The 18,234-nt window shown below is 33.5% G+C and overlaps 1 protein-coding gene across 1 annotated transcript; it reads right to left on the bottom strand.

Annotated features, from left to right (window-relative positions):
• Nucleotides 1–1,046: 1,046 nt before the first annotated feature.
• Nucleotides 1,047–17,639, bottom strand: GJA1 (gap junction protein alpha 1). Its single transcript, XM_051997643.1, has 2 exons — nucleotides 17,442–17,639; nucleotides 1,047–4,088 (listed from the first exon to the last, which is right to left on the bottom strand). The coding sequence occupies exon 2, from the start codon at nucleotides 4,070–4,072 to the stop codon at nucleotides 2,924–2,926; it is 1,149 nt and encodes a 382-aa protein (XP_051853603.1). The 5' UTR covers nucleotides 4,073–4,088; nucleotides 17,442–17,639; the 3' UTR covers nucleotides 1,047–2,923.
• Between the last annotated feature and the right edge of the window lie 595 nt (nucleotides 17,640–18,234).

Below are 18,234 nucleotides of genomic sequence, written 5' to 3'. Positions count from 1 at the left end.
AGGATCAGATTTTTAATCACGGATATGAGCTTATTTTTAAACAAAAATAAATGATAACACAATCATGAATAAAAATTAAGTTCTCAACTCAATAAAAACAAGAAATTGAAGTAGCAGGATGCTACTATAAATTCAGGTATGCATCCTTATCATTCAGATTCCCTAATCCATAAAGTAGTGGAATCAAGTTTCAAAGTCCAAAGTGAATACATTTCTAAAATGGTTAAGTACTAATGTCATTTAAGATAACAACCAGCATATCTCAAAAGTACGGGATTTTGAGTCAGAAAATCTGAATTCAAGTCCTTACTCTACCATTTGCTAAATTTGAATTTGAAATCATCATTTTTGAGCAAGTCTCTAATCATTCTGCAACTCAATTTCCCACTTATAAAAATGAGGTTGGAGCAACTAATCACTAAAGTCCCTTTTACCTCTGCAATTTATGATCAAAACCTTTAGAAAAATTAACTTAAATTTATCTTAAATTCAATTTTTAAAATTTAAAAGTCTTCCACTTTTTTGGATTCTATTTCTTTAGTTTTTTGTTTGTTTTTTAAGTCAAGGGAAAGTATGGCATAGAAGATGGAAAGCTTGCCTCTCAAATATGAAAATCTAAGCTTAAGTAAGTACTTCTTCTAATACATTGGTTGTGGAATCTAGCACAAGATATTAAACCTCTCTGTGTTCAAGCAACTTTCTAAAGATTACAAATTTCAAAAAAGTTGCCATCTTTAATTGGTAAAAATAATTTTCTCCCAAAGAATTCCCAGTACAATCACATCACAGGTCCAGTCCCTATCCATTTAAACCCAAATAAATTTGTTTACATAGTAAAATTTAGTTTAGATAAAATATATGTTTTGGGTACAAATGCCATAGAGTTTCAAAATGTATAGCAGAATTTGAATGGCAATATGATTTTTATATACAACTTGAAATAATACAGTGGATATGGGGCCCTAAAATGCAAAAAGAAATTTTAAAAAGTAATAAGAAACACACACACACACACACATATATACACACAAAAACGATGAAACCAGTTTTATACTAAATTAAAATTTTATTGACTAAAGAACACTCCTGGAAATAGAATCTGATGGACTAGATCTACATACATGCAATGAAGTTGACCATGACAGTAGTTTAACATGGAATGTCAAACAGATTAGTCTGCTGGATTGTACAAAACTGTTTTAGGTATGTTGTGCAACAAAATGAAAACTATGCTAAGTATTTCCCCTGCTTGACTGTGATAACCTAAAAAAGAAAAAGCAATACATTTGAAGAAACTGGTTGATTTCTCTGGCATATATTTCAAATAAATTAGTTTCTTATTTACTTTTCAAAATTTCTTCCGGCCTCTATTGAATTCCAAGCAAAATGTAAGTGCAAAGTCAAAATTTCTGAACAAACACCCCCTCTTCCCCCAGAGATTGAACTATCCACCTCAAAAAGAATGCACAATGACAACTAATCCTGTTCAGTTGTATGAATGGAATAAGGAAGAACCAAAAAAAGACCAGTTACTGCAAAATTCATGTGGGCACATGTAATAGTCCAGCTCTAAGCAATTCTTCTAAGATTCTCACATTAATAACTAAAGCTTTTTTACAGTACTAAAGATTCTATTGTTCAAGCATCAATGATTACATTTCAGAAAAAAGAAAATCATCCATGCCCTCAATAGTGTCACTGCTACGTTAAAAAAAAAAAAAAAATTAACAAAACAAGTATCCATAATAGGATACATGGGAAAAAAGTGTTTTAGAATTAAAAAAAAAAAAAAAAAAAAGACTAAGATGTGCTTTTCTTGCACAGCAGGAATTATATCATGTAAACACCATATTGGCCCACACCACAAAATCCATGAGAAAAGTTCAATTCGGAGCATGCTGTGTGTGCATTATTTTTCTGCCTGTGCTTGTGATTCCACACTGTATATGCCTGTACCGATCAATATACAGGATTTCAAAATGCACTCTAATAAACACACACATACATGTACATACATACAGAGACACACGTGATTTTCCCAAAATTAATATGGTTTGACTCCCTGACTCCAATTTGTAATTTGCAAGTGGTAGCCAAACTGTTTTAAGATTGTCTTATAGGAACAAAAGGGTGCGAAAAGTGATTTAGAAATGAGGTTTTATATGTGATGGTAGTGATAAGAAAAATAGGTATATAAAAAAATCCAATATATGTCCAACATGGAAAAATTTTTACCTGGCTGAATGATCTACATGTATATACGGAAAATGACTTTTTTGGTGGGCCTCGTCTGAAATTTTAGTTGATTCAAAGGATATACGATTTTTGGTTCAAATTCATTGAAACCTAAAGGATCAGATCTAAGAAGCTTACCTTCAAAGTGCAAATTTTAACAATGGAATGTTCTGAACAGGGAAACAATAAAGGACAATCCTACGTCTTTAACTTGTTCAAAAGAAATTACATAATATTCAGGCAGCATTTTATCCTGTCAGAAGTGATTTCTTAGTTAAACAGAAAATTATTTAGCAACCAACACTTTTCAAACACACATATAAAACCTTTCTATGGAGAAAAAAAAAAAAGAAAGAAAACAAAACAAAACAAAAACAACAACAAAAAAAAAACCCTACCTATGCACTGGTTAATCTTTTCCCCTTCCTTCCTTCCTTCTTTCATTCCTTTCTTCTTTCTTTTCTTTCTTTCTATTTAAATTCTCTGAATCAACTACTTTAAATACCTTGTGCCTCTCTCATCCTCCCTCCCATATCCACCCAAAGAACCCAAGTATTATAAAAGTCTTTGTGTTTGTGAAGCCTCCTGCTTGAGGCTATTAAGTACCTCCTCCACGAGAACAAAAAGAACATCTAGGATGCACATCCCAATGCACCATTTTTAACTACAATACTGTTGTTATAGAGAGTTAGATCTCCAGATCATCAGGCCGAGGTCTACTGCTGGCCCTGCTGCTGGCTCTACTGGAAGGCCTTTGGTCCACAATGGCAAGCGGTTGTAGCTCATGCCCTGCTGCTAGTTTTTTTGAATTCTGATTATCATCTGGAAAATCAAAAGGCTGGGCATGTGAATTAGAGATGGTGCTTCCAGCCTGGCCCATTCTATTCTGCTCAGCACTATAGTTGGCCCAGTTTTGCTCACTGGCTTGCTTATTGTAATTACGGCAAGAAGAATTGTTTCGATCTCCAGTAACAAGCTTATACCCTGGAGGAGACATTGGTGACAAGGGAGCAGTTGGGGAAGAACAGCCATTGAAATAAGCATATTTGGGAGATCCACAATCTTTGCTGGGACTCAGTGGGCCAGCTGGAGCGTGGTAAGGGTCACTTTTTCCCTTCACACGATCCTTGACACCCTTAAAGAACACATAGAATAGCTCAATGATATTTAAGGCAAGGGATACCAAAGACACAACCAACATGAAGATAATGAAGATGGTTTTCTCTGTGGGACGGGAGAGGAAACAATCCACTTGATGAGGGCAGGGATCTCTCTTGCAAGTATAGACAGCATTCAAGCTGAAGCCATAGATGTACCATTGAATCAGCAGGAAGGCCACCTCAAAAACAGACTTAAAAAGAATGCTGATGATGTATGTCCGGAGCAACCCTCCACGCATTTTCACTTTGCCATGTTCTTCAATTCCATATTTGAATTTCTTTATTTCAATTTGTTTCAAGTGCATATCCACATTGGCACCATCAGTTTGAGCGACTTTCAGCTCCTCCTCTTTCTTGTTCAACTTTTCTTCTTTTCGCATCACATAGAACACGTGAGCCAGGTACAAAAGAGTTGGCACAGACACAAAGATGATTTGCAGAACCCAAAAACGCACATGAGAGATTGGAAAGGATTTATCATAACATACATTTTCACAACCTGGTTGCTGAGTATTACATCGAAAAGCAGATTGTTCATCACCCCAGGCTGATTCAACTGCAGTTCCCAACAGCAAGATTCGGAAAATGAAGAGGACAGAGAGCCACACTTTCCCTCCAGCAGTAGAATAGGCTTGAACTTTGTCGAGGAGTTTGCCTAAGGCACTCCAATCCCCCATGTTACCTGGCTGTTGTCTAAAAACCAAAGCAAAACAAAAAATTAATCATATTTATTCAATTGCTCAAACAGAATTATATAAAATTATATAAAAGTTATAAAAGTTTTTTTAAAAATCTAAAATATAATTAATCAAGGATCATGGAAACTATAGAAAATTTCATTTCAAATTTTCATACTATTCTTCCCCCCAAAAGTACAAAATACTTTTACATCACATTTTAAAAAGAAGAAATCAGTTTTAGGAAAGTCAGGTAAAGCATGGAAGTACTCCTCTGATAAAAGTAGATTGACTATAAACCTTAAAGTGTTTGTTACCTGGGACATTTAGAGTTTAAGTAACCTAATCATAGTTACACAAGTAATAGATACCAGAAGTAGATCTTGAACTCAGGATTTCCTGAGTTCAAGGGAAAACTACCCGCTATGTCATTATGCCTCTCTGAAAAACAAAACAAAACAAAAAAACATAATTTATTTACTGAAACTAATGAATTTAAATAATAATAACAATAACTAGCACTTACAGGATGTTTTAAGATTTGCAAAAAGCTAGAAATATGATTTTTTCATTTTATCCTGATCACAATCCTGGAAAGTAGATATTACTATTACACCCATTTTACAGATGAAGAAACTAGAACAGAGAGAAATTAAATGATGTTAAAGTTACACATAATATTGAGATTAGGTTTGAACTCAGATCTGCCAAACTTCAGGTCCAGCATTTTATCAAGTTCACTAAAAAAAAAACACTGCACTATTTATGGTGATTTGATAGGACAATGGCTAGAGTGCTGGGATTAGAGTGAGGAAGAGTAGAATTCAAATTTAGCCTCAGACATTTATTAGCTATATGATCTTGGACAAGTCACTTAACACCATTTGTCTTAGTTTCCCATCTATAAAATGAGCTGGAGGAAGAAATGGCAAATCACTACAGTATCTTTGCCAGGAAAAATCCAGACAAGAAGATAAAAAGTTAGACTATTAACATGATTGTACAACAACAAATATTGTTTTTAAATGTTTTTTAATTCTACAGAATATTGGATTAAGGTATATCATTTAGTTCCACATTTTGCCATGTGACTTGAAAAGTAATTTGTTCTGTGTCTATCTTATCAATTTGATAAATAAGAGCAGTGTTTGTTATTATTTAGGAGGGGCTAAATATAAAGTTAACTACTTCTATTCTATAGATTGGTATCAAAGCATAGAGACAACTATTTATTGATCTATAGTTTCAATGTATAAGATCATAGGATTTAAAGAGAAATAACTCACTTAATAGGTGAGGGAACTGAGGTACAGATTTGTAGTTGACTAATATTTTTCAAAAAAGTAGCTGAACTTAGATTCAAGTTTATATGATGACTCCAAATAAAATATCTTTCTTTCATACTACCAGGCTTCTTTTATCAAAATATATTTCACTGTAGATACAGATTATATGCACACACATGTGCATATACATGCACACACACACACATATACACATATCTATCTTTATATATCACTATGGCCTTACCAGGGAACTCTAAGCACATTGTGAATATACCCAATGATTCTAATGTCTATTTCATTTTTATTGGCTAAAGAGTATCAATAATGTGACACAGATGGCTTCTCTTTGAACAGAAAGGAAGAAAAATCCAATGAAATGTTCTAGTTTGACACATTTGTATATAACCGCTATAAAAGAATATACTTCTTGTACATCATATTTTACTAAATGGAAAAAGATGTGATTTTAGCATTTAAGTGGGAAGAAGTAGTAGTAAAAGGATTAACTTTAGATTCGTTTTTCCACAAAAATACCAGATTCAGCCTTTTCTCTCTCTCTTTCTGGGAAATTAACATTTTTAAGTACACTTATTGTGACAGATGTGATTTGTAACATTCTTCTAGATAGCTCACTTATAAACTACATCCCCATCTGCTATGCCAGCCCTGTCTTCAAGGGTCAGAACAACAGGAGTAAATTCTATTAATATATACTATCAGTTGAGTGTTTTCCCCCATTCCTTCTAACTTTAAATGTTAATGAAACATTCTCCTAAAGGGAAGGTGTAGGAGAAAGATGAGAACCAATGATTCACATTCAGATATCAACCACAGAAAATCAGTTAAAGACAATAAGAGAAAAAAAATGTGTCCAGTGTTCACTGGCTAGCACTAATGAGAAAGAGTTGTTCCTCTCACTTTGGACTTGAGTGAATAAAATCATTCCAATAAAATCAATAAGATCAAGAATATCATCTTTGAGAGGAAATTTCATGTTTAGAATAGCAGTAGGAAATCTCAACTCAATGAAGGAGTGATGGTAGAAATAATCTCATGATCTCATAGCTCTAAAGACTAAAACTAGACTAGAAGAAGAGTCAAAAATCACCAAAGGCAAAATGAAAGGTTTAATTATGGTTATGATTTAAGTAGATCAAGAAGTAACAATGGGTGTATGAAAGGAGACTGAATGCCAAGAACATTTATTGAGATCTCTAGAAGGAGGATGAAGAAGATACTGAATGCCTGAAAATCAAGGAGGAAATACCTTTGAAGCCTAGAAAAGAATAAATATTTATTATTTTGAAGCCAGGAAAAAATAAAAGAACCACTCTTGATTTACCATCATCAAGTTTAGGGTGAGGAGAAGGAAGCAAAAGGCCTCCTGAAGACAAGCTTAACTGAGTCTCAATTGAGGGATGGAGAGAAGGAAAATGTATACTAAAGATTCCTCTCTCACTCCTAAATTCTTTTCACTAAGGACTTAGGACCAATGAAACCAGTGTGTAGATAGATGATCAAACATCCAGCACAAATCTGATGTTAATTGATCATGGGCAAGGTATTTAATTGTTCTGAGCTTTGATTTTTTCATTTTTAAAAGGAGATTTTACTTGATTACATTTGTGACTTCTCGTTCAAAATCTATGATCTATGATCCTCTGAATCAGACTCCAGAATGTCAATACCAACAGCCTTGTCAGACAAAAAGCTATCAGCTAGAGAAAATAACAACAACAACAACAACAACAACAACAAAGGTAAAATTAAGGCAGAGGAGGTGGGAACTAGAAGAGAATAATGTCTAGTCATTTCTTATTTGGCATATAGGACCAGAATTAATATAACTGTTTTAAGCTAGTTAATGCAAAGGAGAAACCGTTCTTTGATATTTCTATCACTGTCATTCTAAAAGAAGGGACTATGTGAATGAGATGAGGATTCAAGTTTGGTGGACAGTGAAAAATTATTTCAGGTCTAGTCAAGGAATCTATTTTGGCAAAAGTAAGGAAAGAAGGACAATAGGTCAGAGAATGAGTGGTGTAGTCAAATTAATAACAGAAGTAAATAAATACAGGTTTTGTGAGAGGATGGTGAAGTAGTAAAAGGAAAACTTAATATTTTTAAATCAAAATAAAATTCTAGAGTCTCACTAATGTATTGATAATTAAATCTAGAAAAGATTAAACTCCTTATATATGCTAGATATTAAGGATACACATTAATAAAAACCCTATCCTCAAAAAAATTATTTTTAATTTGAGAGATGCTAAGAGCAGTGAAACAACTATTGGATAAAAGTAATTGGATTCAATAAAAGTTCAAATAGACCATTTAATTTTTGTGTTACCTTGGATATGTCATTTAACCTCTGTTTCCTCATAATTAGTGGATTCAACTAGAGAACCTTTAATGTCTTTTCTAATTCTAAATACATGATATAGAAATACTACTAAAATTAAGATTAGATGATATTTGTTTATAATCATAAGAATTTTTAAATAAAAGTTCACAAAACATAAGTGAACAATAAACTCAATTTTTCTTGCCCCATATTTTCATGTAATGGTATCTGCTGCTTAACCATAGCTGGAGTGGCAAATACCCTTCCCCCTCACTCTCTTCAAGGACATAAAAGCTATACCTTATGGATACATGTGTCATGTGACCCAGAATAGGCATTTATCTTAGGATTTCCTGGATAGAACATAAGGAAGAGACTAGAACAAGGAAGCTGCTGTATATGTAGGTATGATAGATCTTCTACTTAACTGTTTTTCAAAGGAGAATCTGTACTAAAAGCCTGCAGGCTATCACCAAAAAAAAAAAAAAAAAAAAAAAAAAAAAAAATCCTAGAATGGGAGAGAATAGGTCAAAGCTCCACACATATAAGAGGTACTTTAATTCTTTTAGTTTCCATGGACACATTTAGGTCTGTTTGATTCTGAGAGGAGAGGAAGTTTGGACAATGAAATGGTTTTAGGAGAATAGCTCTAAAAGTTTCAGGCAAACAAAGAGGTCAGTGGATAGTCTTATCTGGGAAAAGAAGGGGGTCAAGAAAGATTGTATTACAATCGTTATTACTATATTACCATTTAAAATATATAATACATAATACAGTATATTACTATATCTAATAGTTAAATATAAAGTGAGGGAAGAAAGGAAGTCAAGGAAGAGAAACTCAGTGTTGATAGACAAATCTTGTAGAGAAAAAATTAATTACCTATTGAAGAGAAATACTAGGTTATGAATTAGAAACATAATTGACTAGGTTCATATGAACAGAAAAGGATTTTTTGCATCAATGTTAGAAGACAGCAGTGAGTTTCTATGTGATGATGTGTAAATTGGCCCTAATTCTATTCCCAAAAGTTTGCAATTTTTTTTTTGTCAATGCCATCTGCTTTTGCTCAGAAAAATAGAAGTCTTGGGTGATTGACTTCAAAATTTCAGGAAAATATCCAATGAGGTATATTTGTAAACTCTGAATAATTAACAAATGCTTTTATATATTGCACCATAATCATTCAGTTAAAAAAAGTTTAAGACAGATTTTGCACGTAATCAGAAGTTCATGAGTAATAATTTTAACTAGTCAGTGTTTTATATAATTATTCAAAGTTTAATAAGTTTTCAAAGATGCTTATGGCAAATAGCAACAGAGACTACATCAAATGAAAAATCCAAAGGGGCTTTTAAATAATCATGGATCACATGGAATCGTTTGTTCACATTAGTCTAGTATGGAAGAACATACATAGTGTCACATTTTAAATCCTTCCAATTTTGTTCTGACACTCTACAAAAGTCCTAATAGTGAGTGCCAGAGGAAATTAATTCAATGTTTGGATAATTCTCTGGCTAGCAATTTCTTTAAAGTTGTATCCACAAACAAAATGTGCAAAATAATGGGTTTGCACCCAAATAACTTCCATTTGAATTTAATGAGTTATATATATTTATCAGAGACATAATCTAATCTAGTAGTGAAATATTACTTATCAGTTTAATCACCTAATTTCCTGCAATATGTACACACCCATCATTATCACTAAGAGACTATCAGAAAATTTGAAGGCAATGGACATTAATCCATGTGACTCACCACTACAGGTAGCAAAATTAGCAAAAGATAACTCCTAAATATTGCATCCATCTATCATTATTCACTTTTCCCTACTTGTAGAGATTAATCATGTTAGTTTGTTCTCCTGATGGTATCTTCCTTACTCTAAGCCTTTGTTGAAAAAAATGTTGAACCCTAAAATTATTTTATATTAAAATCCTTTTATAGATCATATCTCATTAAGTCCACAGTAAGTGACAGATGGAATCTTTATTTTATACAGAGTGACCAAAGCCCAGAGAGAGTGACTGATGCTTAATTATACAGGAAGTTAATAGAGATAGGAATGTAATTTTTTTTTTCTTTTGCTTTCTAGATCCTGAACCAGGGCTATATTTGTGGATTGAATTTTGAAATTAACTGGTTTAAGCAAACTCTTTGTAAGAGACAAATATTCAATTGGTAGAGCTAACTAAATTATTTTGGTACACATTTGTTAGGTTACCTTTCATAGTCATAGATGGTACCCTGTGAAAAATACAAATACCAAAAAGCCTCAAGCCCCAAATTATACTTTCTTTGGCCCCTTGAAAACAGAAGCAAATCCCAAAGTCAACAAACTATGATTCCCAAGAGTTTCTTCACTTAACATATTCAGAAGGGAGTTAAGGAGTGGACAGGCTTGAAGAGAAAGAGAACAAGATTCCCAAAGCAGCTATATTCTTTATTTTGAAAGTGAAGCTTTTTCCTCCCAAAGCAACTAAATTCTCCATATTTTGATAGTGAAGCTCTTTATTTCAGGTGTTCCACTTTCCCCTTCTACAAGAGCCTTCTTTAAGGCCTCTTTTAATTCTAATTTCTTAGCCTTTTTACTATTTGAAATAACAATTGAATGTGGTAAGACAGAAAGAAAAAATTCTGGAAGTTAAATTCCTAGACTGCAAAATGGGTTTATCAAGAAAAGCAAGGGAGAATCATCTGTGCCCTTTAGAAAAGAACATAAATACAAAAAGATTATAGTGCAAGGACATTTGCTATGATAAAACTAAAAGTCAGAACCACAAAACTCTTCTTTAAATGTCATAATTCCCTGATCCCAGATCAAATTGTTTCTAAAAGACAATGCTTAAAAAAAGATTGTGGGACATTTCTATACACTTAAGAAACATTTGGCAAATAATTGGGATATTTTTTCCTGCTATTTATAATTACACACACACACACACACACACACACACACACACATTTATTAATTGAGTTATATTAGAAAATGGGGGCAGCCAGGGAGCACAGTGGATAGGGTGTGAGCCTCAAGTCAGGAAGACTCATCTTCCTAAGTTCAAACCTAACTTCAGATACTTTACTATCTGTGTAACTCTGGGCCAGTCACTTAATCCTCTTTGACTCCATTCCTCAATGATAAAATGAGTTGCAGAAGGAAATGGCAAACCATTCCAGTATCTTCACCAAGACCCCAAATGGGCTCACAAAGAGTTGCTCATGATTGATCAAATCCTGTCTCTATTGTGTGCCTTTGTACAAATTATTAAATCTAAACCTCATTTTTCTCATTTGGAAAGGGAGGGATTTGAATTTGATGACATTTCAGATCTCCTTTATCTCAAAACCTATGATCCTATGAAACAAATCAAAAAACCTAATTTAAAAGTGTTTCAAAAGCATTTATTACTTACATATATACTTGAGCTGATGATGGAACCCAACTTCAACTAAGCTTTTTTCAATAGAGAACTTCCTGACTTTATTAATTAAGTTTATAATGATTTTTAAAATTTGGATCAGTAGAGTTTCACTGCTTCACTCTGAAGTACTATCAAGTTTGATAATAATGTTATTACAAGCTGAAAGGACAATTAAGAAATGATATTATTATTCATGTCATAAGTACATTGTCTTTAACTCCAGATCTGGAGCATTAATATAATCAGATATAATGCTCCAAATTTGTCATGTTCTATAACATATTTGCAAATTCATCTTAGAATTTCTCATCTTTTTATTGTTTACAGAATCATAGCTTTGAAATTTGGTTGTAGTTGACTACATAACATTTAAAATGATATGTGGTGGTTTAAGCTTATAAATTTGTTTAAACATATATGTGGAAACAGCTTAATTTATGGAAAGCCTAGGATTTGGAATCAGGGGCTCTGGGTTCAATATTGTGTCACATTTCAGTGAGCCTCTTTCCCTTTCTGGGCATCCATATCTGCATTAGAATTTTCATTTCCTGATATCCTTATATCTTTGATTTTAAAAAATAGTCTTTTACATTTCTGCAGGTGTCCCAATTTAGTGGATGATCTTTTACTCTTAACAGCTGAATTGCCTTTAAAATCTCTTATACAAACTGGAGTTAGCTATTCCACAACTCCTTTAACGGAGGTGTTTACCTCCACAAAAGCTTTATTAGATGATTATAGGAAATATGGAGGAAATAGGTAAAAATCACTGCCTACCTTAACACAAGTACAGAGACTATACCTACACCCATTAGCATTAACCTGATGAAGAATGGAAATAGTAATAGAAGCAAGAAAATGGATGGGGCAAATTCAGGGCCTAAATGGTGGTTACATGCAAGTAGTCTTTCTCTTTTGAGTGCAGTCTACTGACCCAATGCTCCCAGCAAAGGTTGATAGTTATTCTCATATTAGGTCTAATGACCAAAAAAGCAAAGCTAGATATAAAAGGGGTGGGGTGGGGGTGGAAGAGGTAGTAATGGTGGTTTCTCTCCTTCAAAATGAAGCCAGCAAAAGAAAAAAAAAAAAAAACTTGAAACATTTAATCAGTTATTTTCTATACAAAGTGTACAACAAGCCTGATGGAGCAAAAGGAAAATCTGACTACAGAGTACAGGCCTAACTCTGTCACTAACTAGCCACGTTACCCTAGCATACTTGGTAATTGTCACTTAATTTTGGTAGGCCTTAGTTTCCTCATCTGTAAAATGAAAAATTATACCTAGGTGATCTTATAAATCCTGTCTAGTACTAACATACTAAGCTTCTCACTAATTTGTCTGATGTTTTCCATACTGAATTGACTCGGTTTAACATCTAGACACACCCATAGCACTCTCATAAATGTACCAATTAGGCACAAACTATTTTCTTCTTTCTTTAGAATAGAACTTCTAAATATTTCTTTTCTAAATTTGGTGTCATTTCCTTAGGAAGGAAGAAATAAAAAATAACATTAAAAAATATGACTTCAACAAGAGTCCTTAACTGAGGGTTCTTGACCTTTTTTTTTTTTTTTAAAGAAACTATTTTGCTAACAATATAATAGGTTTGATTTGCAGTCCCTATGAATTTTATTTTATGCATTTAAAAGTATTATTCTGAGAAAAGGTCTATAGATTAAACAAGATTCCCAAGAAGTCCATGATTTAAAAAATGCTTAAGAAACTGAATTAAAGAGTTTTTCTTATGGTAGTACTTTTTTTCCTTTCCTTTTGTTTTTTAAGATACTCCTTGGGGACCTTTAACTGCATAATATTGTTATACTAGGAAATTCTTGATTAGAGATATACAGAAAAAGAAATGATGAGGTAATGTTTTCTGTGAATGAATTATGTGAATTAAATAAATTATATGAATCAAATAACTGGCATAAGTGTCTGTATAAGATATAGGCAAAGAAACAATGAAGGATGAGCAACAATTCAACTCAGCTTGCTGCTTACAGGCCTGGTGACTGGGGGCAAGCCCACTGAATATCTTTGAGTCTCAGTTACTTCATCCGTTAAAAAGTTGAATTTGATGAACTCCAACCATAAAGTCTACAATTCTGTGATCCTATTTGGAGGACTACGGAAATTCTTAAATTGCACAATAAATCTGCCATCCAATAGTTAGCTCAATCTTTGTCAATACAATCTACTGAAAATGAATAATCGTTTGGTGTGTTGGCAACCTTTTGACAGAAGTATTCCACAACTATCATTTTTATCAGAAATGTTTTAAAAAGCTAAGGAAGTTTAAAAATAAAGAGAAAAATGGGTAAAGATCTTTCATGACTAATACAATTTGGTTTAATGAAAATTACAAGAATCATTTATTAAGGAATTATATGTACCAAGGATTAGGGATAAAAAGTACAGCAAAAAATTGCCTCTACCTTTAAGACAAAAGACAAGCATAACTTATCCTATAAAGGCAAAGTAAAGAATTCTTGAAATAATGAAATTCATTCAGAAAATAATCACAAATTTACTGAAAAAAGGAAAATTTGAAGTGCTTTGTGTGATATAGTGATTCATCATCCAGTTAGGATGAGGACATTAATCTGATACATGAGCAAACTACTTTAGTCTTCACTTGCTAAATATGGTGGATGTGAGTATGTATATGCATGTATCTATGCATGTATGTGTGTAGGTATGGGCATTAATGCTCAAATGGGATCTTGAAAAAGACTATGAAAAATAGGTAATAAAGAAAAAGGGAGGAAGAGAGAGATTTTATTTATCATTTGCTCTCCTTCCTACCACCCCCCTCACAGGCTAAGGGTTATACTACCCACAAAGCACCTTTATTTTATAGCCATGGATAGTTTTCAACTAGTCAATGGAATGAAATGTGCCAAGAACTCTGGTACTTCTTCACATTCCTATATGTCTGTGCCAGAATTTAAAGCAGATTTAAAACAATAAAACAACTCAAAAAGCCAAGAAGAGAGAATAGAGAATGATTAGAGAAAATCTCCAATCTCTTTGAATCCTGGCTTTCCCCAAAGGATGCCCAACATCTGAGGAAAAGCAGATGTAAAAGGTGAAGTAAGGAGATAGGGATTACTTTCTCAATAAACTTCAGAAGACTTCAGGAAAACCTGAAACATTTTTAAATTGTATTGAAAATACAAGAAAAGTACTTTGAATACATTTTGTTCCCTTCCCCCTTTGCTTCTTGCAAAAAAAAAAAAAAAAAAAAAAAAAAAAAGCAAAAGGTAGTTACATACACAATTAGGAAGTAAAAGCACTCCTCACTTGGCAATATGATATACTTTAATAATCAGTGCATTGCTTTTTCATAAGATAGATAATTGATAGAGAGATAAGATAAATACTGTCCTTAGTTCAATATTTTGGATATTTTGCCCTAAGAATTTATACATTTTCTTTCTTTTTCTGTCTCTCTTATTCTTTCTCTATATCTCATTCTATCCCTGTCTCTCTCTGTATGTGTGTATATATGTATGTATTTATACACACACACACACACACACATACATACATAGTCATAATTAGGTACATGTACCACCACCACCACACCACCATATAGCACAGTGTCTGATATGTGCTATGGCAAACTTAAAAATTGATTGATTAAGGAAAATAATCCTCCCTTTGGGCTAAACTAACAAATCTCTTCTTGGCTTCTAAGGGTAACCTATCTGAAAGAATAGTAGAAACCCTAATTCTGCCATCTACATTTCTTCTGACCTGGGACCAGCCACCTCATCTTCACCTCCCTCCCAGCTTCCTCACTTGTAAAATGAAAGAGTTGGAACAAGTGAGCTCTGATTCCCTCCTACTTCTACATCTTTACTATATATATATATATATATATACATATATATATATATGGTTGTCTTTTTCAGGGAGTGGTTAAATGAAAGGTGATTTGGGAGGATAGGGAGATGGGGGAATTCTCCATTACATAGGAATTTTGTCTGTACAATATCAAGCATTAAATATAAATCACAAATTAGGAAAGCTTACATATTTCTAGACCAATATTTTTTTTTCTTTTTCTCATTAAAGATTGGTGCAAAATAGATGAAATCCATTCCCAAACTAGAAGCTTGTTTTTGATACTAAAATTTCTAAGGTACAGATAAATGTCTCCTTACCATTACTCTAAACCCTCACTCCCCAACAAACTGGGTTTGAAACAAAGAAACATACATGTATATGTACTTATAGATACAGCAGAACTGGTTAGAGAGAGAATTGCAGCAAGATAGATTTGTAAGATTCACCTAGTACAGGGCTGGACAAATATAAAATTTAGTCAATATTTAATTAAGCACAATCAAAGAGACAGCAGTTTAATCATCCCAGGATAAGGTTGGATTGGATTTGAGTGGTGTACATTCTTTCCTTCTCTCAGAAATATCTCCGTTTCTTCACTGTCTCACCTCAATCTCAGAGATGTTCATAGAAGCCCTAAAAAAAATTTAAGGTCTCTTCAAGATAAAAGCTATTTACTCATGTTTTATCATAATACCTAACTTGTACTGATTTCTAAAGTCATAAGGGTATCTTCATATTCTGAATATTAGAAAGAAGAAAGACTACATATGCCTACCAGGACAGAGAGTGACAAGATTAACTGAATCTATTGTTTCCTTCTCTTCCAGTAATTCAAAATTTGTTCCCTGCCTACTTACTACTCTTTTTTTTGTGTGTGTGTGAATAGACTTGGGTCAGCAGGGACATTTTTACTAGGGATTGCTTTGAAAGCAACAATTCTGTAAACATTTTAAAATCCAATTTTTTTCAGGAGTTCTGTTTTATGGTAATCAATCCAGATGTTAAGATGGCAGAACTCTTGTTGCTTCTGATATGCACCTCATCACACACACATTGGAATCTGAGACACAAGTCACTACTCACAAGAGTTTTCCTTTTCTTTTTCTCTCAAACTCTTTTTATTTAATATTCTCCTTTCAAATACAGAAGCTGCTTGAGGAGAAATTCCTTTTTTGGGTTTATTTTTCATCCTTTTTTACTACATATAGCAGGACCTACTTTAAGGAGTTAAACTAATTGCTTTAGATTTCGGATTAAGACAAGAGAGAGAAAATCCTCACCGGGCACAGAATTACATTTTTGCATTTCTGAACAACAGAACATGTGTTATGTCAATAAGAGAATATATTTTTAATTGAATCTCCTTTGACAACATTGGCTGAATCTTCTATTCCTGGCAAGAACTCAGGCAACAATAACAATGGGGAAACCCTTCCAAGCGTCCAGGAATCTGCTTCAGGTTTCAGAAAAGGCAGACCTTTGTAAGATGCTGGTTAAGAATCACTCTTTTCCTTTTCTTTCTCCTAAGTCTTATTGGTACTTGGGAGTATCACTGATAGGCACATGAAGGAGAAGGTTCTCCCCGCTTTTGAGATAATCAGCAAACACACACCAGCCACTGAGAGGACTTCCTTTCCCACAAATTGCCAACGTGGTGGGAAAGCACAGGAAAGAGGCTTTCCCTTCAAATCTTTCCTCACTACAAGAGTTCTCATAGGAGTTGAGAAACAAGAGAATAACTTATATAAAGTCATTAAAAAAAAAAAGAAAAGAAACGAAAAGAAAAGAAAAAGAAAAATCCCATTTGGGGTCTATCCATCCGGTTTTTTAAAAAAGCAGAAATTTCACGGAGAGACCACGTGCAAGTCACCGGATCCGTGTTAGCAAGATCTTAACCACGCTCCTAATTAAGAAGCGAGCTCTATATAGGCTATTATAAAGTAATCAAGATTTCCATATGAAAGTACAATGTGAAGAAGACAGATTGAAAGCAGAAGAGAGAAAGCCCTAATTCTAAAGATGCTGTCCGTGAGCACCCTCCCTCCCCCATTTCCCTCCAACTGAAACACACCTAAACTATTTTAAGAATCAAAGTAAAATTACACTTTTACAGACCGATAGCATATTATTACACATTTGTGTACACACATGTATATTCTGGAACACCCCACAATCAGTTACCCCTTTCCAGATTCAGAACCCTAGCAGAGGGTTCTGAACAATATTTTACCTGTTGCAGCATTAACTCACAAAACTTTTTAAACTCTCAAAAGAAAATCAGGATATTCGAAAGTCAATTTAAAAATCAAAACAAAACAAAGGAAGTCCATTTCATTCACCATACTATTTGCAGTTCTTTACTTAAATACGAAAATTTCAAGTATCTACAAACTTTAGAAAAGTTTTACTTAAAGAGAAAGAAGATAAGTAAAGTTTTTTTTCTTTAAAACTTACTTTTTTGCTTAAAAGGAGTGATGCAGCCCAAGCAAATGATTGAACTCTTTGGAGACTGAAATAAAATGGAAAAGCCAGTTCAGGCACTCAGACCTGTCTATTTAAAGTTTAAAAGTCTGCTGCCGTTTTGTCCTTTCCTCCCTCCTTCACTCTAATGAAAGAAAAGTGCTGATACCTCGTAAAAGCCTTTTTGTAACTTGGAGCACAGAGAGCTTTTTAAAAGTTTCAAGCCACTGACTAAACTTGGAGGAGGGGTTAGCACGAGAAAGGGGTGGGACGAAAGGGGAGGAGCGGCCAAAGAGGAGCCTGAAGCAACAGCAAAGTGGGGGAGGAAAGGGGAACGAAGAAGCAAGCGTAAAGTGGAAAAGTAAGAAAGAGACCAACTTGAAAAGGTCCTGCCACCAAAAATCAGAGAAAAAGGAAAGTTGAGTTAGACTCGTTCTTCTGAACTATGAGTCTCAGCAATGTTGTTCATGGATCTCCCTTTTAACCAGAAACTCGAGAAAATAAAGGCAATAACTACTATATTTAAAAAAGAAAAAAAACAAACAATTTTTTCCTACCACATAGGGGAGTGATTATAAAATATGTCGATAAATGAGAGAGAGAGAGAGAGAGAGAGAGAGAGAGAGAGAGAGAGAGAGAGAGAGAGAAAGATTAGGTAGATTAGACAGATAGATATTATTAGATGCTGATTTTTTTTTTTTTTAATGGAGACAGGATCCCTGAGACTAAGTAATGGGAAAGCTAAAGGTAGTTGGAAGTAACTTCTTTATATGCAACATTTCCCTTC

The sequence above is a fragment of the Antechinus flavipes genome, chromosome 4 (assembly GCF_016432865.1).
Source record: "Antechinus flavipes isolate AdamAnt ecotype Samford, QLD, Australia chromosome 4, AdamAnt_v2, whole genome shotgun sequence".
NCBI lineage: Eukaryota > Metazoa > Chordata > Mammalia > Dasyuromorphia > Dasyuridae > Antechinus > Antechinus flavipes.
The sequence above is the reverse complement of the archived record's forward strand: the minus strand, read 5'-3'. Positions and strand labels throughout refer to the sequence as shown.